This window comes from Thunnus thynnus, chromosome 13 (genome assembly GCF_963924715.1).
Source record: "Thunnus thynnus chromosome 13, fThuThy2.1, whole genome shotgun sequence".
Classification (NCBI taxonomy): Eukaryota; Metazoa; Chordata; class Actinopteri; order Scombriformes; family Scombridae; genus Thunnus; species Thunnus thynnus.
In genome coordinates this window covers 29,808,079-29,833,861 of record NC_089529.1, presented here as the reverse complement: position 1 = coordinate 29,833,861, position 25,783 = coordinate 29,808,079, and the positions used below count along the sequence as shown (strand labels likewise).

At 40.7% G+C, this 25,783-nt stretch overlaps 1 protein-coding gene across 3 annotated transcripts; it reads left to right on the top strand.

Moving 5' to 3' along the window:
- Nucleotides 1-3,419: 3,419 nt before the first annotated feature.
- Nucleotides 3,420-25,154, top strand: siah2l (seven in absentia homolog 2 (Drosophila)-like). 3 transcript variants are annotated; one of them, XM_067608951.1, is made up of 4 exons: nt 3,802-3,940; nt 11,743-11,981; nt 18,001-18,180; nt 19,576-25,154. In XM_067608951.1, exons 2-4 carry the CDS (start codon nt 11,757-11,759, stop codon nt 19,945-19,947), a joined length of 777 nt encoding a protein of 258 aa, XP_067465052.1. In that variant the 5' UTR covers nt 3,802-3,940; nt 11,743-11,756; the 3' UTR covers nt 19,948-25,154. The 3 variants fall into 3 exon arrangements, with proteins under 3 accessions (XP_067465050.1, XP_067465052.1, XP_067465051.1); XM_067608950.1 differs by lacking the exon at nt 3,802-3,940 and adding an exon at nt 8,483-8,597; XM_067608949.1 differs by lacking the exon at nt 11,743-11,981 and having other exon boundaries at nt 3,420-3,940.
- Nucleotides 25,155-25,783: the final 629 nt, after the last annotated feature.

Here is a 25,783-nt window from a genome sequence, read left to right as displayed (position 1 = left end):
CCCTACTCCTAATCCTAACCCTACTCCTAACCCTAACCCCACTCCTAACCCTAACCCCACTCCTAACCCTAACCCCTAACCCTAACCCTCAGTAAATGGGGGGAGGAGTTTATAAAATATAGCAGACTACTTTAGTACTGTTTTAACCATATTACAATTTATATTTGTTATGCCGATTTAAATGCATGTGTTGGCTGTGCAGTGTTTGATTAAATATACTTTATTTATATTTGATAAAATCACTGAAGTGCCAGCGGAGTGACACTGATCCAGAAACAAACGTCTACTCTCAGCACAGCAACACCAGCAGCTCACTTTGCTCTGCTTCATCTGAATAAACCCCCACCTGTTCGTTTCTCTAGTATGTCTGTCTGCAGATCCACAGCATCTACACGACACGCCCACTTGGTTAGGTTTAGACGTGAGGAGGGGGGTGGTTAGGGGTCAGGGGTCTACAGATGGACCCTTCTCGCTGCTCTTGGCACCATAATACACAGGAAGCACAAAAACAGGAAACTGTCGGAGTGCTGTTAGCTATTGCATCCAAATAACAATCACAAGCCAAGTAATTCACAAGAAGCTTCAGCATAATATTTCCATGATCATTTTGGCCTCTTATTAGCGCTGCCAGTGGTGTGCTGGCTATCAAGCATACTGGGACAAATCCCATAGGCCAGTGGACCATCAAAAAACTCATAAAGTTTTTACTGGCCCTGTCTGTGTGTGTCTGTGTATTTAGAACTACTCCTCCACCTCATCTGATCTCTGGTATGAAAGCAGAGTCCAGTTGAGCCTGTGGTCTGTGAGGTGGACTCGTTAATAGAGTTAATGGAAAAATCATTTTACAACCATCTTAAGCCATAAGAACCCGTAGTGACACAGGTGTCACCAACCCTTTCAGTGTTCTGGAAAATTCCTTATACAGCTTTATCCTTGATTTCAACTCATGAAGTCCCTAAGTGACATCTGCCGAACATCCTGGTGCAGTCATGTGACAATGTGTGAATCTGTGTATCCATGACATCACTTCCAAAATGGCGGTGTGCCTGGTCAGCAAATGTGACAGAACTAGCTAATTTTAAAAAGCTTGTTTTTTGTTACTAAAGGTAGGTTTCAACCCATTTAACAATTCTGATGCTTTAATGAGACGTCCTGTATTACATTTAACCTGTTCTGACCACGTTTCCTGAACAAATTGATATAAAACAAGTTAGGGAAATATGACATATATGTTACATTACAGAAATGTGTTCCTTGTGGTCCATTTGGTCTTTTTTATGTTCCCCATAATTTTCCTTTGAGGAGAAATGGGTTCCTATGGGTTAAATATTTAGTTTGTCAAGATGTGTTTTTCCTCCTTTGGAACTATGTGACGGGCTCGTGACTATTTCACTTGCCAGCCAACGTTACTAATAGTAACAAGGTAGCAAAAGTGCATCGATGTTTGCTCAGTAAACGTTAGCCTAGCATCAGCAGAGAGGAAGGGGGACTGGGAGCTGTGGCAGCTGCTGTGCTACTTTACGAGGCATCACGAGATCACATGAGGATCCATTTTGTCAGGCTTCAAGTTAAATGCTTGTGTCCGAACCACCGATGGTTCTGACCAATCAGCGTCCTGTGAGGATTCTCCCATGCCTCTCAAGGTAAGACGGTGACGGACAGATGGTTCATCCAATCACCTGCCTTTTCCAAACAGTTTCCACGGACGACTCCTCAGATGGTTCAAACCATCTGGTGTGTCAGGTTAAGTGTGTTTAAGTTTCTCCTGTTTCTTTTAATATGTATATATAGTTTTTAGTCCAATACTGAAAAAGCTGCAGGGGACATGAACCCGTAAATTACACTGATTAGTCGTCTGGTCTATAAAATCTCAGAAAATAGTGAAATATGGCGATCACTGTTTCAAAAGCCCGAGATGACATCAGACAACAGTCCACAACCTGCTCAGATATGTTCATCAATGATGCTGTTAATTGATTAACTTGCTTGTAGCACTTTATTGCCTGATTGTATTCTTTGTTTAACATTGTTTAGACGAAGAGCTGAGAAACTTTTTTCAGTGTTTTTTCTCTTATTTTGATTGTAATTCTGCTCTGTATGAAATGTTTTATCCATTTGTTCATTTTAAGTTGAGTCGGGACAACAGGTGTAAATTATCTTTGAGCACATTTACCTTCATGCCGTTAAAATGTCAATGTTGATTAATGTGCACTGTACCCTATAAATAAATAAATAAACAACAACAAATACACTAAAATCAACAATAAAAGATATTCAGTTTGTTATCATAGAGAATGATACCAGTCACCCACTAGAAGTAATAACTCATCTATAAATAAGATAAAAGAACAAGCGGAGCTGCAGAGAACAATGACTCATCAATTAGATCAATAAAAATGAAAGTAAGTTGTGGTTTTAATGATGTGGTTGAACCTGACAACAAAATAATATAAAATGAAAGAAAGAAAATAAGATAGAGGGATGAAAAGAAATGAGTTTGAATGTGATGAGGAAGAGAGGGAAGAGGATGCAATGTCACTTTAAGCGCCACTAGGTGGCGTCAGAGAGTTTCAGGTGAGTCGACTGAGAACTTGATGTGAGATGTGACAACACATTTCTTCCCTTTTTACCAAAATGTATTTATATGCATTTTAAAAAATGTTTCCAAATTACCAGTTTTCCAAAACACACAGTCAGTCCAGCAAGGAAACCATCTTATAACAGTGTAGTTGTTGTAACAAAGATGCAGTAATAACAATAACAACAACAATAATAAACTTTATTATATAGCATCTTCCATAGATGAGATGCAGCTCAGGTTATTTTACATTAATTGTATAAAAACAATTAACAAATTAAAGGTTGCAAATAAGCAATAAATACAACAGAGTAAAATTAAAATAAAATAATTCTGTGAGATCAAATAAATGAGTAGTTTTAACAGTAGTGACAGTAGTAAATGTAAGAGTATATGTACAGTTGTATTAGTTGTAGAAGTATGGTACCTCACATTTGGTGGAAGAAGTAAAAGCAGTAAAATACTAATGTGAAAATACTGTCACTAAGTGTAAGTATTTAATAAATAAAAGCACAGAACTATCATCAGCAAAATATCCAGAAAATATAAAAAGTAAAAGTACTCATAATGCAGAATATCCCCTTTCAGAGTGTTACTGCAGCTACATAATGGATTATAATGGAATAATAATAATAATAATAATAATAATAATAATAATAATAATAATAATAATATCAGTTAGTTCTACAATCTGTGCGTTATCTTTTATTTTTTGCTGCCAAACATTACATAATGACACGAGTCCACTCTCTGATTGGCTGAGCGGCCTGTCAATCAATGATGTAACGGCCAATGACAGCAGGCGGCAGGCGATACAAACTGGCAGCCGCCATGTTGTGTCTCCGGGGGGCCCGGAGCGACGTCCGATAGTAAACAGTAGATGACGGTACCGCCGCTCGGCAGTTAGCAGGAAAGGGACCGCAGCTGGAAGCGATGAGCCGTCCGTCCTCAGCCGGTGCCGGAGCCGGAGGTGGAGGACTCGGGGCCGGGAAGGCAGGCGGGGGAAAGCACGGGGGACCGGGAGGCGCAGCTGCCGCCGCCGCCGCCGCGGCTGCCGCAGCGGCAGTAGCCGCCGGTGTAGGCTCCGTGGCGGGGTCAGGGTCGGCTGCCGCTTCCTCCGCGGTGTCCCTGCCCGCGGCCGGCCTGCCCGGCCAGTCCGCGGAGCTCACGGGGCTGTTCGAGTGCCCGGTATGCTTCGACTATGTGCTGCCGCCCATCCTGCAGTGTCAGGCGGGTCACCTGGTCTGCAACCAGTGCCGCCAGAAGCTGAGCTGCTGCCCGACCTGCCGAGGCCCGCTCACCCCGAGCATCCGCAACCTGGCCATGGAGAAGGTGGCCTCCACGCTGCCGTTCCCCTGTAAGGTAAGACTCCCGCAGACGCACCTGTTCACGTGCTAACGGAGGGCCGACACAAACACGAGCTAACTGCTCACTTCAGTCCACTTTTTTTCACCAAACTTCCTCGTTCTGTTACAAGCTAACCGGCGCTGACAGGTGTGTGCGTATCACATGTGACGTCACAGGGTGTCACAAGGACCAAAACAAACTCTTGTGTTTAAAAAGAGTCTGACAACTTTCTGTGGAAACTTAAAGGAGAACAAAGTCAGCAAGAAAATTCTCCACAGAAGAAGAGTGGAGCTGGTTTATGTTCTTTATTCACATGTATGAAACATTAAAATGGAAACAAAAACATCTCAGTGCTTCAGATCATTCTTACAACTTTGCTGCTTGTTTTTAAAGAAAAGGTTTTTATTCTTTTTGCGTTTATTGATCCAGGAAATCAATACTCTCTATTTCCTGATCACATTCACACAGTATATGACGACTTATAGATGTTTACGTGGCTTTTTCTTTGACATGCGTGTAAATAATAAGAGTTACGTCTGTGTGTTTTATCTTTTCTGTTTCAAACCAGTCGATCAGATTGTTTTTGGATGTGTACTGTAACACCCTCCACACCTGCTGAAGGGCTCCTCAGTGATTCAGTGTTTAGTTTGGTTTGTTTTCTTCCAGCTTTGTGTCAACAGTCACATCTTCAGCTGTACCAGTGTTGTGTTTGGGTGTCTGTGTGTTTGGCGTGTAGTTCGCTGGCTGTCAGAAGCGACTCTCTGATTGCGTTACAGACACATTAAAGTTGAAGTGAGGTCGACTGAAAGCTGAAGCCTGAGGAGGAAGAGGAGGAGGAGGAGGAGGAGGAGGATGATGTCTGATTGGGAGGAAAAGAGGTCATGTAGGAGAAAGAGAGCTGACAGCTGATGCTTTTCTTCTCTGATTGATTTGACGGTTGACTCGTTACAGAGATAAGACATCTTTAAATCATGACTTCCATGCACTAATTAAAGTATAAACATATTAATACAGGCACTGCTTATCAATACTTAGAACTCTTATCGATGTGCTTCATTAATTTTACTTCCTAAAGTTAGTTAGTGTTTAAACGTTAGCTTGCGCTGTAACTTTCTGAAGTTAATGTCAGTCTTTAAACTACAGGAAACAAATATAACTTTCTATTTATTCTGTAAAACATTTAAAGGAAGGAACAAGAACAAGAGGCCTGATAACTTTCTCCTTTAAACACGGTGGTGAATGAAACATCCTGTGTCCACGTCATCAAAACCTGATGATAACTTACTAACATGAACACGTCTTGTAGCTTAGCTTGTGAAAAGTGTTAGCAGCTAAATGCTAATTAGCTGCTGACCTGCAGCACATTAAACAGCAGGTAAACATACCTGCAGACGTCCTGACACGCTGTCTGTGACTTATACTTACAGCAGTTTCTCTACTTTGTCTGCAATGAGACATGAAATTTTGCAGTTAATCAGCGTTTCACATCAAGCCGAACCACAGAACGTTAGCTGGTGCTGTAACTGTCTTAAGATAATGTTTGAGTTTAAATGTTAGGTTAACAAAAAAACGTAGATGCAACATTAGCCGCCTTGAGTCACGACAGTCATGTAAACTGTGACATAAAAAGTTAAACTACATCCAAACCATAGACTGTCTGAAAATATGGACGTAGTTACCGTGACGACACCCGTTGGTTTCTGAAGAGCGGTTTTGAAGCTCAAAGTGAGCCGCTCCGGCCGTCGCCATCTTGGCAGTGCGTGACGCTGCCTAACTCCCAGCCAATCAAAAATGGACAAAGAGGCGGGCCGAATGACTGAAACAAGCCACCTAGCGGCTGGCGGACCTGTCACTCAAAGCAGCCATGTCCTTCATTATGCAGAACTTTACAGCTTAATAACATTTAAACAGGTGAGTTATAAAAAAATTCACCCCTCGTACAGTTGTCATGAAAGAGGAAATTAGCTACAGAGACCAAAACCGTTGTTTGTTCCAGGCTGTAAACATGTTTATTTCTGCTGTAAAGTTGGGCATTTTAACATGGGAGTCTTTATTTCTCTGATAACTTTAGATCCAGACGTTTCTCCCGGGAGCCGAATTATCTGCAGAGGTCTCCTCCTCTCCAGAAACAAACATACACGCAGATTAAAATCGTTAAAAATACTAATTAAAGTTGTTTCACCTAAATAATCAATATTTCTCTGACGATGTTTGGTGACCACCGGACTTCCTGGAGGGGCTGTTAGCCGAGCTGCTGCTAACGTTTGTCCAGTTTATTTCTCTGATAACTTAAGATCCAGACGTCTAATGACTAAAATCCTTCTTCCAGCTAAAAGATGTAGTTAAAAACCACCTAAATGTATCATGAAAATGTGTCTTAAAACTGAATAAAAGTCCATTTATAACAGTTTGTGTGGAACAACCACAACGCCGATGTATTATCTTGTATGTGTGTAAGTTACTCTTTGGTAGACGCCATTGTAGCGGACAAACACAGCGCCGCCGTATGCATCTTGTGTGTGTTTACTCTTTGGTAGAGGAGGTATGACGCCATCGACAGGCGACCAAATGAAACGGTCCGTTACTTTGATTAAAAGTAACATTTTGGATAATGTAAGTACAACAACATATATAACATAGGTCTAGTTGTTTTTAGACATTTTAATGTGGAATAATTACATATTATAGCTTTTTAAACGTGTTTCTACTCTGAAGGTTTCTGTTTAATGTCCTTTAGCATCAGTTTGATGCCTTTATGGTTTTGCAGACGTCTGCAGTTTTGAACATTAGAACATCGTCCTATTTAACATCATGATATTGATTTCAGTCCCACGCTCTTCATCATGGCCGGCTGACGTCTCCTCACCTTCCTCTGTGAGGTCATTAATGTGATGAATCTGATCCTCCTGAGTGCTTCACTAAACTCTCCATCAGTGTGTAATTGAATTAAAGTGTTTTTTTTTATGGAGCTGCTCCCTCCTCATCCTCCGTCTCTGCTTCACTCAGCTCTTTGATCTGTTTTCCTTCTTTCTCTGCGTAACTCGCCGTCGTCGTCGTGTTTATTGAAGTGACTCAGTGTGACCGTGAACATCATGTACTCCGTCAGTCAGGATCTCTCTTCTTTCTTTTCAAACAAATCTGATGTTTCGATGCTCGTGACCTGTTTTTATATGTCGCTTTTGGATCAAAATACAAAAACAAACCAGGTATCAGATATTTCATTCAGCAAATCGTCACATTTGAGAAGCTGAAACCAGTAAAATCTGATGTTTTTGCTTGAAAAATTGAACAAAACAAACATTTTTTTGTCAATTTGATTAATATCTTAATTGTTGCAGTTGTATTTTTCACAGTTTTCTGACATTTTATTGACCAAACAAATAATTAATTAATTGAGAAAATAATTGATAATGAGAACAGTCGTTCGTTGCAGCCTTACCTCGGTGTTTTATCAAGAAAGAAGAAGGTAAAGGTCAGAGGAGGAATAAACATGATCAAAGGTCCAAAACTTGACATGAACGTATATAAAAATGCTGCCTGTAAGTCAAAACTCAGGGCTTCAACCTGCCGTGAACGCTTCGTTTACAACGTTACGTCTACTTCCTCCACATCAGATCATTCGCACATGCTCATAAACAGCCGTCTGTTCTATAGCCTTGGTTGCTAAGGTGGTTGCTAAGGTGTTTCCATGTGTTGTTCACGTTGTCCAACATGTACGGATGGATTTGAGAAGTTGACATTTGGAGTAAAGAAGGAGAAAAAGAAGTGAAATCCTGCTACTATAGTTTGTTTACGTAGCCTCCGGAGCCGGAGGAAGCTTCCTGAAAGCTGACCAATCAGAACAGAGTGGGCTCATCAGGAGGCGGGGCCTTAAAGAGACAGGAAGCTAAAACGGCCTGTTTCAGACAGAGGCTGAACTGAGGGGCTGCATAAAGGACCAGTAGAAGATAAATAAGGAGTTTTTATTCCAGTAGAGCCCCAGAATATAAATATAGAGCTGAAAATGTGCAGAATATGTCTTAAAAAGCTAAACACACACAGCAGAGTTAAAAGGAAAGAGGCATGAAAGCGGATCAGTGTGTCCTACAGTGTGTGTGTGTGTGTTTTGCAGTGTGTGTGTGTGTGTGTGTGTGTGTGTGTGTGTTGGGGGGGTGTTGACAGATGCTTGGAGGAGGAGGAGGAGGAGGAGGAGGAGGATCGCACTCGGCTGAGCGATACTGCCCATTTATTCTCTCTCTCTCTCTATCTCAGCTTTCTTTCTCCCCGCCCCCACTGTGTGTGTGTGTGTGTGTGTGTGTGTGTGTGTGTGTGTGTGTGTGTGTCGGTGACGGCGCTGCGCGGACGGTTGGAGGACGAATGTTTTTCTGCCTCTCAGTCAGAGAAGAAGAAGAAGAGGAGGCAGGGAGAGAGAGAGAGAGGGAGCGTGTTTCACCTTGGACGGTCGAAACGCCGCACAGCTGACAGAGTGTATCGGCATCTGTGTGTCAGGGTGTGTGTGTGTGTTTTCGGTGCTTCAAGGGTTTTTTTTTTTCACCACAGAAGAAGAAAACAGTTTGTTGTTGTTTTTTTTCTTCTTCTGCTGCCGCAGCAGGAGAGAGAGAGAGAGAGAGAGAGAGCGGGCGAGATTCAGCTGCATTACTGCTGCGTCTGTTTAGATTCACCAACAGAGCTGGTACGTGTGTGTGTGGGTGTGTGTGTGTGTGTGTGTGTGTGTGTGTGTGTGTGTGTGTGTGTGTGTGTGTGTGTGTGTGTGTGTGTGCAGACTGGGGACGCGTCTAAGAATTGTGATGTGTTGATTGATTATTTATTGGTTATTGTTTTCAGTCCTGTAGTCGGTGTCGGTTAATGTTTGTAATATTCTGACTGGAGATAATCAATTTAAACGATTGATCATTGGAACTGTTGATATGACATGTTTACGTCATTCTGATGAATTGACTCATTGTTAAACTTGCCTAGTTGTGTGTTAAGTGTGTGTGTGTGTGTGTGTGTGTGTGTGTGTGTGTGTGTGTGTGTGTGCGCGCGTGTGTGTGTCAACAACAGGCCTTTAACTAACAATTATCTTCATTATTGATTCTTCTGACGGTTGTTTTCTTCATTTATGTGTCAGAAAATTGTCTTCAAATGTCTTCAAAACCCCGAAATATTCAGTTTCCAGTTTAAAATATATAAAAACAGTCAAACAGGAGAAGCTGACATCACAGGATATTCAGTGTTTTTGCTTAATAAATGACTGAATCATTAAATTAATCTATTAAAGATTCAAAAAGCTCAATGTATTTACAACATTTGAGATTCAAGTTCACATCCTGATTAACCAACATGCAGGAAATAAACAACCACAAATAAACAAACATTAACTTTATTCCATAAAAAAAACTAAATCAAATTCTGTCAATCAGTTAACAGATCAATTATTCAGTTTATAATCCTGCTGAAAACTGTCAATACTTATTGACTCACTTATTGAAAGAATAGAAATCACATTTTTAAATAAATGAGCAACAATTCTCATAATCAATGAATTGTTTTAGTGTTTAATCAAGAAAAACAGTTTTAAATGTGAGACTTTGCTGCTTTTGTGTTTTATCGGCTGAATGATCAATCAGTTGGTCAAAAAAAGGCACAAGATGAACCGATAATGAAAATAATAATTAATTGCAGCCATAATGCTTCACGCATTTCATTAGAGACGTTTGTTTTCCCATCTAGAAAGCTGCCCATGAACGCACCATCCTGCCATTCAGTTCATTTAATTATCTTAATTGATTGTTTTGTAATTGATTGTCACAGTTTTTCTGTATTTTCTGCTGATTGATGAATCACTTCAGGTGTTTACATGTCTGAATCTGTTACATCATCAATAATCTGATCTTCACTTCCGTTAATCTCGTCAGTTTAGGTGTTAATTGACAGACTGAGAATTAATTGCTAACGAGTTTGATCGTTACAGTTAAATATTTGCTGGTTGTAGATTCTCAGATGTGAATGTTTGAAGCTTTTCTGTGTCTGAAATGATGATAAATGATAATAAACTGAATATTTTGGGGATTTTGGACAAAACGAGACATTTAATGACGTCGTTTCTTAAATTTAATAGACAGAAATAATCTGCAGATGACTCGATAATGATATAAAACATCAGTTTAAAGTCTCACAGCTCAGATTGGAAAACTTATAAAAACTTTATCAACAGGTGTCCTGAAGTTTTAATCTGATGAGTCACATGCTGGCAGCGAGTAAACGGAGGATTAATCTCCTCGTTTCATGTGTTTTTATTTTGTCGTCTGGATCTCTGCTATATGATCTCCACGTGGCTCCGCTGCAGTCTGTCTGAGCAGCTGCTGTCTGTTTCTGTCTGTCTGCTTATGTACGGAGAGCCGGGAGGGACAAATCCCTTCACAATGACATGTTTGAGATCTAATTTTAGAAAAGTGAAGCAATGAATGAAATCGTTTGTCAATGAGAGGATAAATGTGACTTCCTGCTCAAAGTTTTTCTGGTTTTGTTGAGTTTAAAACCACATTTACAACATTTAAAACCCAGTTTAAGAAAAGAACCAGTGGTGAACTGGTTCCAGCTGTGAGTCTTTTACTGTTTATATAATAACAATAACCCTCCAGCTGCTGCAACTAACGAGCACTTTTTCATTATTGTTTAATCTGCTGATTATTTTCTCAATTAATCGATTTTAAATTTTTAGTAGAGCTCATGTTGACGTCTTCAAAAGTCTCATTTTATCAACAGATGTTTCAGTTTACTGTCATTCAAATCTTCCTCAAAGCTGCAACCAGCAAAAATTTTGGCTTTTTTTTTGCTTAAAAATGGACTAAAACAATTATTAAATTATTAAAATAGTTGCAGATAAATTTACGGTCCATTGAATAATTATTTAATTAGTTAATTGGTTAATCGCTTTAATCATAAACACTTAAATCATCTTTTGTTTTTTTTTAATTTAAGAGAAAATTGATCAGTTTAAATTTTTCATTAATTATTTAGTAATTTTTTAAAACTTGTATTAATTTTTCCACCTCGTGTGTGTTTGTATGTGGAGAAACTTCAGAGACGTTTATGTTGTTGTTGTTGTTGTTGACGACTCTGCTGCTCTGTGGTATCGTTGTGTTTTATCTACAGTGTGTGTGTGTGTGTGTGTGTGTGTGTTTTGTTGCAGCAGCTGTTTGTAATTTTAAACTTCGCCTCGTTACATCGTCATGTTTAATAAGTTTACGAGTCACTAAATGAAAACTGACTAGTTACAGATTTGTTGCTGATAACTTACAGCTGCTGACTGGAGATTAAAGACACGTCTGAGCCGCCGACGCTTCACGTTTCACTAAAAACACAACAAACCTCAAATTACTGAACTAATGTTCAACTAAATGACCAGATAACGTCAGCTAGCTTAGCATAATCTCTGCAGATAGAAATAAAACAAATTCACAGTTATTATTTTATCTCATTTTATCTTTTGGCTCCTTTTATTTTTGTAAGTTATGTTACAGCTCCTGATGCTACAGTCACTTCCTGTTTACATCGTTGGACGGCGTTACAGATGTTTCCTCGCAAATGATTTACATATTACTAACATTTTTATTAGCTAAGACGTTCCTTAAGTTTTACTGGTTCAACCTGATCAGTGTGAAACCAGCTGGTTGTTTCTGAGAACTCAAAGACTTTACGCACAAACTTGGCGACGGATTCACGAACAACTGTTGCAACAAAGTTCTGGACTGTACGACTAAAAGTTTGGAAAAGGTAATCAAGCTGTGTGTAAACGTGTGTAAACGTGTGTGTGTGTGTGTGTGTTTGTGCAGCGGTCGTGTGTTCGATGTTGTGTCCGGCCTCCTGCCTGCCTCTCCTCAGGGAGCTGGCTCAGTGGCGCTGCCTGCTGGGCTGGCATCGCCACCACGGAGTCGGTTCAGCTAGCGCCGCAGGGCTAACCGCTAACGCCGGACAACAACAACAGCAGCAGCAGCAGCAGCAGCAGGGGTCAGAGGTCAGGGACAGGGCCAGTCGACCTGTCGGCCACACCAAACCTCTGCCGGGCAGCCAGGTGAGTCCTGGAAGATCCCAGACGGGTTTACAGGAAGAGATTTTGGGGGAAAACGCTTCATCGCTTTTCTTGCAGTGAGTTGGTCGTACACAGGACGACAGATTCAATGAAGGAAGACAGTAAAGTGTTCATGCATCGAATTTTAGCTCCCAAAAAATTAATTTCACCCACAGAAGCAATGATTGGACCATCAGGTCTTCATCAGGCAAACAAGACACCAAATTACAACATGCTGATGTTATTATATGTACAAATCACTCGATACATGAGCAAGAACAGTCACAGTTACCACAAAATATCCAAAAATATCCTCATAATTGTTCAGTTATTTGCTGTAATATATTAATTATTGAGATACAGCGTAACGAGGCAAAACTATACAAAATGTAATAGACCAGATATGGTGAAATCCATGTTTTGGGAGCTAAATTCTACTTTTTTCTTTCATGTCTGTGCGGTAAATACAAAGCTACAGCCAACAGCTGGTTAGCTTAGCTTAGCACAAAGACTGGAAACAAGTGGAAACAGCTAGCATGTCTCGTCCTCGTAAAGCAGCAGTTTATTGTTTTCACACACCGTCTGTGTTCCCGTACGTTCTTCTTCTCTGATGCTTTCTGCTCATTTAAAAACATGTTTCCACTTCCTGAAGGTCGACTGTGTCTCAGCCTCTTCCTGAATGAAAAGCTGTGTGTTTATTCATCAGACGACATTTGGATCAAGTTGAACCGGCCAATCAAATACATGCAAGGTGTTTATAACGTAGATAACTTTGTTACATGAACGCTGAATTTCTTCAGTTTACCTCGTGATCATGATGATGAAATATGAAATAATAAATATAAAAAACAAAGATAGAATAATAATAATAATAACACAGTTCTGATAAACCTTCAAACTCATGAATCTGTTCCTCAAACTGGACATGTTGGTTTGTATTTCATCATCTCACCTGTATGTGAAGCAACACAACATCATCAGGATGTTGTTTGTTTTGTTTACACACAGTAAACACTGCAGCCTGCAGGAGACGACGTCTACGTTAAACCAACTAAATCCTGCAAACACTCCGAGCCGTTGATTTCACATTTATTCACTCTGGAGGCCGTTTGGTAAAAGCTCCAGAAAAACACCGGAGAGAAGAAGAAGTGTTGACTAACGTATCCGTCTCACTGTGGACGTGGTCTTAATGTTCTGACTTCATCTGTTTAAAGACTCCATTTATCTTATTTCATCATTGATCTCAAACAAACTGACTCCACTGAAAAAAAAAAACCTGTGTGGTAAACGAGTTAGAGGTAAAAAGATTTCCTTCACCAGGCTGTCTCACCACACACACACACACACACACACACACACACACACACACTCAAAGTACTTTTATCCAGATTGGTATTGATTGCGGTGGTGCAGCTGAGGCTCTGCAGAGTGTTTTTCTTGCTGTGTTGGTTTTCCTGCTCCTGACCTGCAGTCAGTCAGTCAGTCTGACTCACAATGTGGTTCAGTTGAATATTTCAGTGGCTGAATCGCTGAAATCCTGCTCTTGTTTTCAGACCGGCAGCTGGTCACCATCTGCTGAAAGATGTCAAAGCTGCAACTTTAGCCGCCGTACGCTACCTGCTAACAGACACAGTTAGCTAGCTGGTGGACATAGTGGAGCATTTAGCAGCTACAGAGCCAGATATTTCCCTCAGGAGTCGGTAGAGAGACTGAATATTGGACAGAAACATGACTCCAAATGAACGATAATGTTGCTCCGTAACTGCTGGATGTTTGCTAACATGTTCGACATGTTAACTTCTATCATGATGTCAGTGTTGTTATTGCAGGTTCTTCATAAAGACAGAAGTGCACTCAGACAGTTTAATGAGATCCCTGCATATGTTCACTTCTTAATCCTCTGAAAAATGTATGAATGCAGCTGGATAAGAGTATTCCTGTCTGCTGCACTCACATGAGAGGAGTCTGTGTGTGTGTGTGTGTGTGTGTGTGTGTGTGTGTGTGTGTGTGTGTGTGTGTGTGAGAGATTCCTGCAATGACTCAGCTTCCTTTTTTTTAAAGATTGAAGTAACCTTGATGACATCAGAGTCTGTTTCTGCTGCTGGTTTCAGCTTCTGATCCTCTAAACAACAGATGTTTACAGCAGATGTGATCAGGTTCAGGTCTGTGGTGGAGGTTTGGTGTTTGAATCCAGTCTCTCTCTGTATGTGACTCGTCCTTCAGTAATCCGGAGCGACATCCTTTTATTTTAAAGTTGCATCTCTGAGTTTTTTCCTTTTTGCTAACGTCAACGCGTCAACATCAGGAGAGCAAGAACCAATAAAAGCTCGTTGTCGTATCGTCAGCTACACGTAGCAGCTGCTGTTCTCTTTAAGACACGTTTTCACACCTGATTTGTTCACATTGAGTCAAATAGTTTCCATTAAAAGTCGTATGAATCAGCTGTTAGCAGCTCCTGTCTGCAGCGTAACAACTGAGGAAAACTCAGGCGTCTGCAGCCTCTTTTCTCTGGTTTCTTAGTGGATTTATGGAGGTTTACTGGAGATAATGAATCCTCAGGAAGTGTGTGAATGTGTTTCATGTCTGTATGTTCAGTTCTGACTCTGAGAAGGACTTTTGACTCTTTCTTTTTGACGTTTTTGTCTCTTTCGGCTTTGTCCTGCTGGACGTCTTCTGGATTCTTTCCTTGCTTCCTCCTGTGACGTTTATCTCGTCTGAATGAGGCTGAAGTTGTTGTTGTTGTTGTTGTTGTTGTTTACTCCTGCTAGTCCTGCAGAGCTACAGAAACAGGTGGTAAAATAGAAATGAAGAACTTAGATCCAGGAGGATTTAAAATAACATCCTGCAGGATGAAGACGGAGTCGGGGAACGTCATTTTTATAAAGCAGGTGTGTGTTTGCTGGTTTTCTCAGGAAGCTGCTGCTGCTGCGTTGTGACCTGCAGAGCAGATGAATATTTCATCAGACAAACACTGAACCTCCTGCTGAGCAGTTAGCAGCTTCTCTCTAAACGTCTTTTTTATTTCTGGTCACGTTAAAATCTGTTTCCACATCTGTAGCAGCTCCACTACTAGCATAACACACCCTTCAGCTGCATCGTGGGTAATGTAGGCATCATGTTTTGCTTCTGAAGCTTCGGTTTTGATCCTTTTCTTCTTCTTACAGTGTTTAATGAATCTGTGGAGGACTCTTGATGTTCTGTCGGCAGCTCGTGTTGCTGTCGACAGATTCGGTGTCGTCCGCTGCTGTAAATAAGAAATGTGTCGCCAGGTGTCAGGAGTAAACAAAAACAAACAGAAAGAGGTTTTTAAATTATATATTCATGAATAAAGGGAAGCGTCCATCATCCACCTGCAGATGTTGCAGGTCAAACATTCAACAAGTCTTTCAAAATGCTGATAAAAACCCTTCAGACAGACATGATGACTTTAAAGGGACACTTCACAGATTTAAAATGTCTTGAAACAAGAAAATAATTGAGAACATTAAGAAGAAGAATAAAAGGAGGCAAACAAGACAAATGAGAGATACATTAAAACAGAGACGCCGCTTAAAATCTGAAGTAAAAGACATTCATGAATAAGAATACAAATGCCTTAAAATGGATTCAAATGTTTTAGTGTATGATATGCTATAGAGAGGCTGGGTTATTGTCTCCTTCATGTCTCTTGGACACGCTGACGCCATCAGCGGCAGATTTAATGTGAAACTGATTGATATTTCTGCGTGTGTTCGTCTCTCGCTCTGTTTCTGTCGTCTTGAATCTCCCCAGCGACGCCGTGACGCTCCCCCCTTCCCCCCCCTCCCTCTCCTCATGTTTATGGATGCTTGCTCTCCATGATGTTCAAACCGCATCACCAACATCGCCGCCGCCTCCCTCCCTCGAGTACCTCTCTGTCTTCCTGAGCTCTTTGCCACCTCGCTGTTTTCATACCTCATTTACCTTCATCATCAGCGCGGCGATAGAGGCTCCGACTGTATCTGTAGGTGCTGATGAATCCCATCACTGTGACCTTCAGCTTCTCAGAAAATCAAGGAGAAAAGCTGCAGCCATTATGTTGTAATCTGCTCCTGAATGAGCAGAACACACACACACACACACACACACACACACACACACACACACACACACACACACACACTCAGGCTATATTTACATCACAGTCTGCCTCACACTTCATCTGCACGGTTTTAATCAGGAGTAAATTAATTCACAGGCTGCAGGCAGCAGCATGTAGGAACATACTGACTGAATATATCAGCATGAAAATATTACACTTCATTTATAGATGACTCAGAGTTGTAGATGGATGTAAACAAGCATCCAGCAGATATCACTGTGTGTGTCTATATAAATAAAGGATTTATAGCTGCAACTAATGATTATTTTCATTAGTGATAAATATACAGACCTGTCACGCTTCCAGCTGAGTCACAATCAGTTAGAAATGTGGCGTACGTAACATGCAGACGATCAGCAGTGTAGTTGAGATGTTGTATCTGTAAGCATTTCTATCCAAAATGTCTCCAATATGGCTGCTGGTCGACTGGTCGATTAGTTGGTCGATATGCTCTCGTCCGACTAAAGTCTCATTGGTCGAATAATCTCCGTGTTACTTCCATAAGGAATAAAGTGCTACATCAACAGCTTTAATCCAGGATTAATCCATTATTTCCTGCAGCGGGAGGGACAGACTAACAAATTACCTTTGAACTCGCCCAACCTAACGGAGCCTGCTGGGTCTAACTGTACTCAACGTTTACTGAACGTTTACTGAATCAGTGTTTCACCTATAATTATCACAACAAGAACTCCCGCCAGGCTAAAAAAAATATTTTTTTTAATGTCAAAAATAAAGCTAAATATCCTTTCATTCGGAAATCAATAGCGTTTGGGAGCCTCTGTGCAGCGCTGCTCCGGTACGTGAGTCAACCTCCGTGTCGTTGCCATGGAAACTGTTGGTAGCGTAACTACGTTAAGGAATACGTCATTGCGTAGTACGTTTGAAGCGGCAGGAAAGTGACGGTGGATGCGAGCGGAGCAGAGGAAAAGGTTAGCGGTAAGTTATCAGTCTGGCAGTAAATGTACAGACTACAGTGTGTCAGTTAATAAATGCTTAAAAGTCACGTCTGTTGTTTCCTCAAGTGCTGGAAAAGTGAAGCTCCAAAGTTAGCAACAATAGGTTAGCATAACCGACGCGGAGAAATGTGTGACTGCAGAGTTCACTGCGCACTCTGTCCCGTTACCCCCCCCACGACTAATCAATTAGTTGAAGATTGTGTACAATTTCAGTCGACCAAGATTTTCTTTGATTGACTACAGCCCTAGTCCCCGAAAGGTATTTCATGAGGGCAAAAAAGCCCTTGTATGCCTCGGTCCTCTGACAGTAAACTGAAAATCTTTGTTTTAAAATGAGACGTTTGAAGACGTCATTTATAATAATTTAACTTAAAATAATTGTTGGTTGCAGCACTAAAAGGAAACACAAACTGCCAACTTGAGCCTCTGCTCCATGAAATCTATTTATCTTTTATAAATCCTGATGTTTCATCCTGAGCTGATCTGTTAGCTTGATGCTAACGTTACGTTTCTTTTACAGCATCGTGTGTTTCAGGTTTTTATGAACTGATACGTTTCTTCTAATTACAGCGACAGAAAGCAGGAGTTTGATGATTGAAAGTGATTCCTGCTGCTTTAATGAGCGACTCCACACTAACAGGGAGGTCGGACAGAAGCTACTTCATGTTATTTATTTATTTTTTCCACAGTTTCACACTTGTGTTGAACGTCTGAAGAACTTCCACATGCTGACCTGCTGATGAGATGCAAATTTATGGACCTGTGATGTTTTACAACACAGTATTCTGTTAATTATGCAGCTGAAAAGAATAAATTGTGGTTTGGTGAATTTAAAATGTGACGTTGTGATTTCCATTTGTCTCTGCTGCCAGTGAAACACACGCAGGAAGGTGATGATGATGATGATAATGAAAGCGTCTTCCTCTCTGTGTCCTCTCCGCAGTACTCGTCGGCCGGCTGTCTGCTGTCTCTTCACCACAGCGAGAAGCCCGATCACGAGGAGGTGTGTGAGTTCAGGCCGTACACCTGTCCGTGTCCCGGGGCGACCTGCAAGTGGCACGGCTCGCTGGAGGCCGTCATGCCTCACCTGATGCACGCGCACAAGTCCATCACCACGCTGCAGGTCGGCACCAAAACGTAACCTTTAACATGAGCTCAACACGGCATGTTCTCAAGATTAAATGTTGCGTTCAGGTGCAACATGAAGCGGATTATATTTTTATTCACATTATGGCTTAAATGAAACTATTACATGTTATTTATTACATCAGTGGGTGACATTTTCTTTCTCATGTTGGCCCATTGCTGATTTATTTTTTTTAATTAATTAATTCCAGTCTGATTGGTTGAAATACTGGTTAGATCTTACTGGTTGTTGTGTATTTTAGTAGATAGTTGGGAGACTTTTAACGTGACGTTCAGAGCAAAAACGCAGAGAGTTCAGAAAAACAAAGCAAAGTTGAAACAGGCTCAACTTCTGCTGCAGTGTGACATCATCCGGCAAAGGGCTTCATTAGCCAATCACGAACAAGCGCACATTCCTGGTGAAGTACTTTTGTAATGTGAAAACCGTATTTGAGTGTTTAACCCATAGACTGTATAAAAATATGGACGTAGTTACCGTGACGACACTCGTTGGTTTCTGAAGAGCGGTTTTGAAGCTCAAAGTGAGCCGCTCCGGCCGTCGCCATCTTGGCAGTGCGTGATGCTGCCTAACTCCCAGCCAATCAAAAATGGGCAAAGAGGCGGGCCGAATGGCTGAAACAAGCCACCTAGCGGCTGGCGGACCTGTCACTCAAAGCAGCCATGTCCTTCATTATGCAGAACTTTACGGTTTAATAACATTTAAACGGGTTTGTTATAAAAACATTCACCCCCGTACAGTTGTCATGAAAGAGGAAATTAGCTACAGAGACCAAAACCGTTGTTTGTACCAGGCTGTAAACATGTTTATTTCTGCTGTAAAGTTGGACATTTTAACATGGGGGTCTATGATTGACTCGCTTTTGGAGCCTCTAGTTGTCGTTCAAGGAACTGCAGCCTCAGAGGTTGCTGCTTGATTTAACCTCTCAGTTGTCGCAACAAAAGATAAAACAGTTTGACTCTCCAGAGTTGTAAAATCCCGTCTGGCTTCAGATAAACCTTTAAACACGTTAATCTGTAGCTCCAACTGGACGTCAGTCATGTTTAATTGTCTCACCAGAACTTTAAACACCAACCACCGCTGCAGCCTCCTGCCTTGTTTTAAGGGTTAAATTCAGTCTGCTGTGTTTCTGTTACCCCCAACGACCACCAAAGTGGAGCAAAGAGAATATACATGTAATATACATTATTCAGGAAATGCAGACACATGATAAAGCTGACAGGATGTTGCGTACAGTCATCAGTAAATTACCACGGCAACAAGAAGTGACCTTTTCTCAATCTACTTTAAACCACAAAAATGTCAAAACATGTTGAGAGATTCTTTGGAGGAGGAAGAGTCGTGCTGTCTGTTATAATGTCGTTGTCTCTGCAGGGGGAGGACATTGTCTTCCTGGCGACGGACATCAACCTGCCGGGCGCCGTGGACTGGGTGATGATGCAGTCGTGTTTCAGCCACCACTTCATGCTGGTCCTGGAGAAGCAGGAGAAGTACGAGGGACACCAGCAGTTCTTCGCCGTCGTGCTGCTCATCGGCACCCGGAAGCAGGCGGAGAACTTCGCCTACCGCCTGGAGCTCAACGGCAACCGCCGCCGCCTCACCTGGGAGGCCACGCCGCGCTCCATCCACGACGGCGTGGCGGCCGCCATCATGAACAGTGACTGCCTGGTGTTCGATACCTCCATCGCTCACCTCTTCGCCGACAACGGCAACCTGGGGATCAACGTCACCATCTCCATGTGCTGAGGGAGCGGCGGTAACGGACGGACATCGCGACGGAGACGCGACGCGGGAATCGGGTTTGAGAGCTAGCGAGGTGTCGAGTTCACCTTCTGTCTCGCCGCGACTGTCGGCGACGCCACCAGGACGTTGGAAAGCGGCTCCTCGAAGCGCTCGACGGCAGCAGGATGCCGGCTCCGCCCCCCCCCCCGTATGATGTCTGTTTGTATTTAACGAATGACGGGACACGATGCTTTGTCTCTCTACGTGTTGAAAGCAGGAGGAAACGCCAGCGGCAGAGAGCGCCAGGCCTCCGGTCAGCCAGCGGCGTGGCGAGGTGATCCGGGCTGGAAGCGCCAGCCGGACAGAGAGCGAGCTGTCCTGGGTTTAATCACCCAAACAGGAAGTCGTCGACTCTTATCTGAAGAAAAACGGACGAACGCTTTACCACACGAGGCCTACGAGCTTCTGTCAGGTTCATCAGACTTCCTGTCAGCTGGACGGCGTGTTCACAATATTCTGATCTTTGCTTCGCTGCTCTTCGATCTCGTATCGATCCGTTCAAACGGCGTCGAGTCGGCGACTGTTCACGACATCGCAGGAGGAAGATCAGCGACGGCTTTACAAGTTGTGAAAAGTTTTGTCGTCTTTCTCGTCAGCTGCTCTTTTCTTTGCTTCTCGGCGAATGTAGGAAAAGTTACGATATCGGAGAACACGGCGGCGTCACTGGTTTATCGCCGAGTTCTCAAATCGGAAACACATCCTCATGATTTCTATTAAAGACTCTAAACGACCTTCAAGCACCGAAACGAGTCCATGTTCTCTTGATCGAAGGCGTCGTCGGTACCAGGTTAATTAACGGTGTCCCGCCGTCGCTGCAGTTCCTCTCGTGGCCACAAGATGTCGCTCTGATAAATGTTGACGGCAAAACCTTTAAATTAATACAGAATCATTTTATCATTTTATCCAGAAACTGCTCCTCTGGCTCCAAACATATAAACTATATATATATATACCTGATTTAGTACGTAATTATATTAATGTAAAACTCGTATAAAAATCCATATTTAACATGTATCAGTGCTGCTCGTTACCCGGAGCAACCAGAGATATTAAAGACGGACATGAATGGTAAAACATACTGTATAATATGCCGTCATATCAGGAAAAATTGAATTTAATTAAATATTTGCACTAAAAAAAGCTCCCAAAACTTTATTTGACGGTAAAAAAGGCAAATATTTTGATCGTGAATAACGTGTCCGGAGGTGTACTTTTAATTTTTCCGTCGTTGTGGCCGAAATATCGGACTGACTTTCTTCATATGGAGTCGTTTTTGTGTCTGTGACGGATTAAAACAAACGATGCTGCTTCTAAAAGGCTTGAAGTAAAGCAGAATGACGTGAACACGCTGGTTGTACCGAGCAGAGCGGTGGGCTGTGTGTGACTGATGGGGGGAGGTTGCTGGTTCAAATCCCTGCAGCAGTCTGTCAGAATCAGGCCGTTGGACTGTTTTTGACTGTGCAGTTAGTGTTTAACCTCTGTGGGAACCGGATCAGCTGTGGAATCCAGTTAATCCTCAAAAAAAACCTTCTTTTAATCTCAGATAAAAGCAGAAAAACGGAGCGATAATAATCCTCCCGACCTTTTCTCCTGCAGTCTGTTTAGCCGCCAGCGCCTTATTTTTGTACCGCCGACCTCGTCTTCTTCCTGTTTTGAGCTCTTTTCTGACGGAGTCTCGGTGCTGATGAGCTTCACCTGACGACAGGTTATATTTCGCCCAGGGAAACACAAACCAGGACTCTTTTGCAGAACTGATGATGCAAAAAGAAATATATTTAACAAACACAGATTTCTGTTTGCTTGTTTTAAGCCACAGTGACCTGATGGACAAATATTGTTATTATTATTATTATTATTATTATCTTTAAAGGCTCACGAGGCTCTGTGGGGGGAAAACAAAAAGATTCCCCAACATTCCTTGTCTCTAAACCTTTGTAGCAACTGACCAGATACCTCTGACCACGGACACGTCTGTAACTAAACTGCAAACCTCTCAGACCTTGGCGGTGTTTCCTCCGTGTTTGTTTAGCGAGAAAAAAAAAACAAACCCTGATAACAAACAGCTGATTGGGGAAAAAACCGTTAACATCAGGCTGCTAGTTAGTCTGAGATATCTAAAATATCTGGATCAATATCTCCCACTTGGTGAAAGAGCGAACAAACTGGTGACAAACTGGTCGTAAAGCCTCCGTCACTGGTATCCGACATGCTAATAAAGTCTGTTTTTAACTGTTTGTAACAAAGTTTGACAAAGATACAAATATGTAAAACTATTTAAAAAAAAAACAAAAAAAAAAGTGAAGTTTGGTTTAATATAATTTAATTTAGGTGCTAACGGGGGAGACATGTAGCATAATGAAACGTTACCTCTAATTAACCTCTAATTAACTAATTACTGTGCTTTTGTGACTCAGACTGTAAAACTGATGTTCAAAGTCTGGGAATTGAAAGTGTTAAGCGGCTACTAAGTTTGTTTCCATCCTGCTATTTGATGTACGTTTAAATTTGTGCATTTAAAATAGTTGGAAATAGATTTAAAAAGCAGGAATCTTACATTAAATAGTTTAAATCTTGGTTGAGGTGGAAAACTTGCCAAGATTGGAACAGATTTATTGACAAAATAATTAACAGTGACGTTAATTCGCCAGATTAGAATAAAAGGCTTAAAGCTACAATGGAATACCATTGTTACCAGGACCAGTTACAATAGATTAACTGGTACTTACTGGTTTCATTATATCATCTTGAGAATATTTCCATAGAAGTAGTTTAATACAACTAACTCATTCACATTTTCTTTAACCCCTTAGCTAACCTAAGCTAGCTTGTGAATTACTCTCAGAAGTTAAGCTAACGTTAATTAACATGCTAGTAAACGCTCTGGTTGTCTGGTGTTTTATATTTAATTTCCTGCTGCTCACCAGTTACCAAAATGCTAATGTTTGTTAGCTAACATATTTTAACCAAGACATTAAATAGCTAGCTAGCAAGCAACAGATATTGGAATATATTAATGAAAACATCACCACTGTCAACAACAGGGAAGTTATGCTAACCTAAGCTAACTTGTGAATTACTTTCAGAAGTTAAGCTAACGTTAATTAACATGCTAGTAAACGTTCTGGTTGTCTGGTGTTTTATATTTAATTCCCTGCTGCTCACCAGTAGCCAAAATGCTAATGTTTGTTAGCTAACATATTTTAACCAAGGCAGTAAATAGTTAGCTAGCTAGCAAGCAACAGATATTGGAGTATATTAATGAAAACATCACCATGTATACATATATTATGCTAACATCAGCTAGCGGGTGAATTAGTTTAGTTAAAGGTGCAGTGTGCAGGATTTAGTGGCATCTAGTGGTGAGGTTGCAGTAAAAGCTAAACTTTTATTATTTAGCAAGCTAACGTATCTTAGCCCAGACAGTGATCAGTTAGCTATCTAGCTAACAAGCAGCAGATGTTGGATATTAAACCTGCAGTGCAGAACTTTTACATATAAATGAACGACTGTTAGATTGAAGCCAAACGAGTTCACACGATGCTGATTAAATAAATCCGCTGTACGGTCGGAGCATGCTCACTAGAGAGCCGGTTAACTTACTGTTTGCTCTCCAACTTTAATTAAAACAGCTTTTTACTGTCACAACACAACTTTCATATAAATATATGATTAGTTGGTGTCTTTATCGTTAACTTTATTGGTGTGTAGCGACCAATAAATCATTATTTTTGCCACTTATTGCATCTTCCTAAATTCTAAACTTACAAGGAATAATTCATTCAAATCATTTATTCAAATAAACACATTTTTGTCTCGTCTTCAGTCTGTTCTGCTCACTCAGCTCGGTAACAAACACAGTCGATGACATCATCATCAGCGCTGAATAAAAACAGAGGAAACACCGATTTATCTCTTTATTTCTCTCTGATAATCACTTCCACTTCACAGCCCGCCGACTTTCTACAAAATGTTTTGAGATATATTGTAAATGAAGCTATAATGACGTATATTTTCTACAAAGAAAAGACTGCTAGATTTATTCCACATGTTTGTGTTCGCTGTCTGATCAACAGATTTACTGATTATAAATGAAAAGACAAAAACAAAACAGGGACAGACTTTATTAAATCGGTCTCCGGGGACGACGGTGCTTCTCTTTGTTCGTTTGTCTTCAACTCAAAGCTCCATAAACTCCAGGTTTACTGTCTGTCGGCTGGTTTTTGGTCATTTTGTGGTAATTTTTTAGGGAATTTTGCACCTCAAAAGTACAAAATAAACACGGTTATTAACTGATCCTGTGACAAGATCTCATCCTAAAACCAAAATATCAATGAATATGCTGATTATTTTCTCAATTAATCAATTAATGCTCCAGTCTGTAAAATGCTAGAAAACAGTGAAACAGACAGAAAATTAATCTGCAACTATTTTATAATCAATTAAGTAAAAACAAGAAATATAAATTTGCCAATTTGGGAAAGTGTTTCGTGCATTTCTTTCACTATTTTCTAACATTTTATGAACCAAAACAATCAATTAATTAAGAAAATAACGATCAGCTGAACTGATGATGAAGATCATTGTTAGTTGTGACTCGTTAAGTGTTAAATGTCTTGTTACTTAAACGATTATTAAAAATATCGAAGGATTAATTGATCTGTTAATTATTTCAGCTTAAAATCAAATGACCACAAACCATCAGACAGGAAACCTGGACTGGGACCAGTTGTTTAGTGCTACTGGTGTTGACTGGACCCTCGTTAACGTCTCGTTATGGAGTCATCACACATCAAACATGGTCTGGAGTTAACGAGGCTGTTTGTCTAATTAGCAGATGATCCTACAGCTCTGACATGTCTGAGATTATAATTTGGTTTATAAATCTGTTTACATGTTTATCTGTAAACAAACAATTCAACACAAATGATGATAAACGAATGTTTACTTTGTTTGGATGAAGGAAACTTTTACCAAATGATTTCATTCTTCTGTTCTTATGGAAGCTGTCAGATAAAAGTGTTGAAGCAGTGAGTCGTTAAGATGTTTCCTCGTCAATAAGTGAAGATCGTCGTCATGACGACGGAGGGATTTTCTGTCAGCAGCTGAATGTGAAGCTGTTCGCAGGATGTTTGATTTGTTCTGTGATGTTTAATAAACGGATGCAGTTTGTTTCTCTGACTGATCAATTCATCTGAAGCTGAATTATTGATCCATAATAATCATAATAATATAATAAAGTCAGTGGAGCATCATGTTTACATCTTCATGAGACCAGACGGCTACGATCAGTTAATCCATCAGTTGATCAATAAAAACTATTTTTTAATTAATAATTCTAAATATTTGCTGTTGCAGCTTCTCACATGTGATTTTTCTTTGTTATAATTGATAGTAAACTTCATATTTTCAGGTTTTTGGACCAAACGAGAGATTTAGAGACGTTTCTTTGATCTTTTTAAGAGATTTTTAACGATTTTTTTCTTTATTTTCTGACATTTAAGAAACAAAACAATCAAGAAAATCAGCTGTAGATTAATTAGTTGATTATTTTCTAGATTGTTTTGTCAAGAAAATTTCAGTAACGTCAACAATCCAAAACTTTACTGTCATGTACGACGAGGAAGCAGAAAACTTCTGACATTTTTACTTTAAAAAAAACAAAACAATTAATTGATTATGAAAACAGTTTCAGATCAATATTTTTTACTGATTGTTCGTTGCAGCTCTGACTGAGACTTATATTGATCATCTGCTGGCAGGTTGTTTTACATTAATAACATCCTGACTTCTTCTCCTGCGG

Coding starts and splice junctions, on each gene's coding strand:
- siah2l (XM_067608949.1), top strand. CDS start 3,512: ATGAGCCGTCCGTCCTCAGCCGGTGCCGGAGCCGGAGGTGGAGGACTC. Junction 3,941..18,000: donor CGCTGCCGTTCCCCTGTAAG/GTAAGACTCCCG, acceptor TCCTCTCCGCAG/TACTCGTCGGCCGGCTGTCT. Junction 18,181..19,575: donor AGTCCATCACCACGCTGCAG/GTCGGCACCAAA, acceptor TTGTCTCTGCAG/GGGGAGGACATTGTCTTCCT.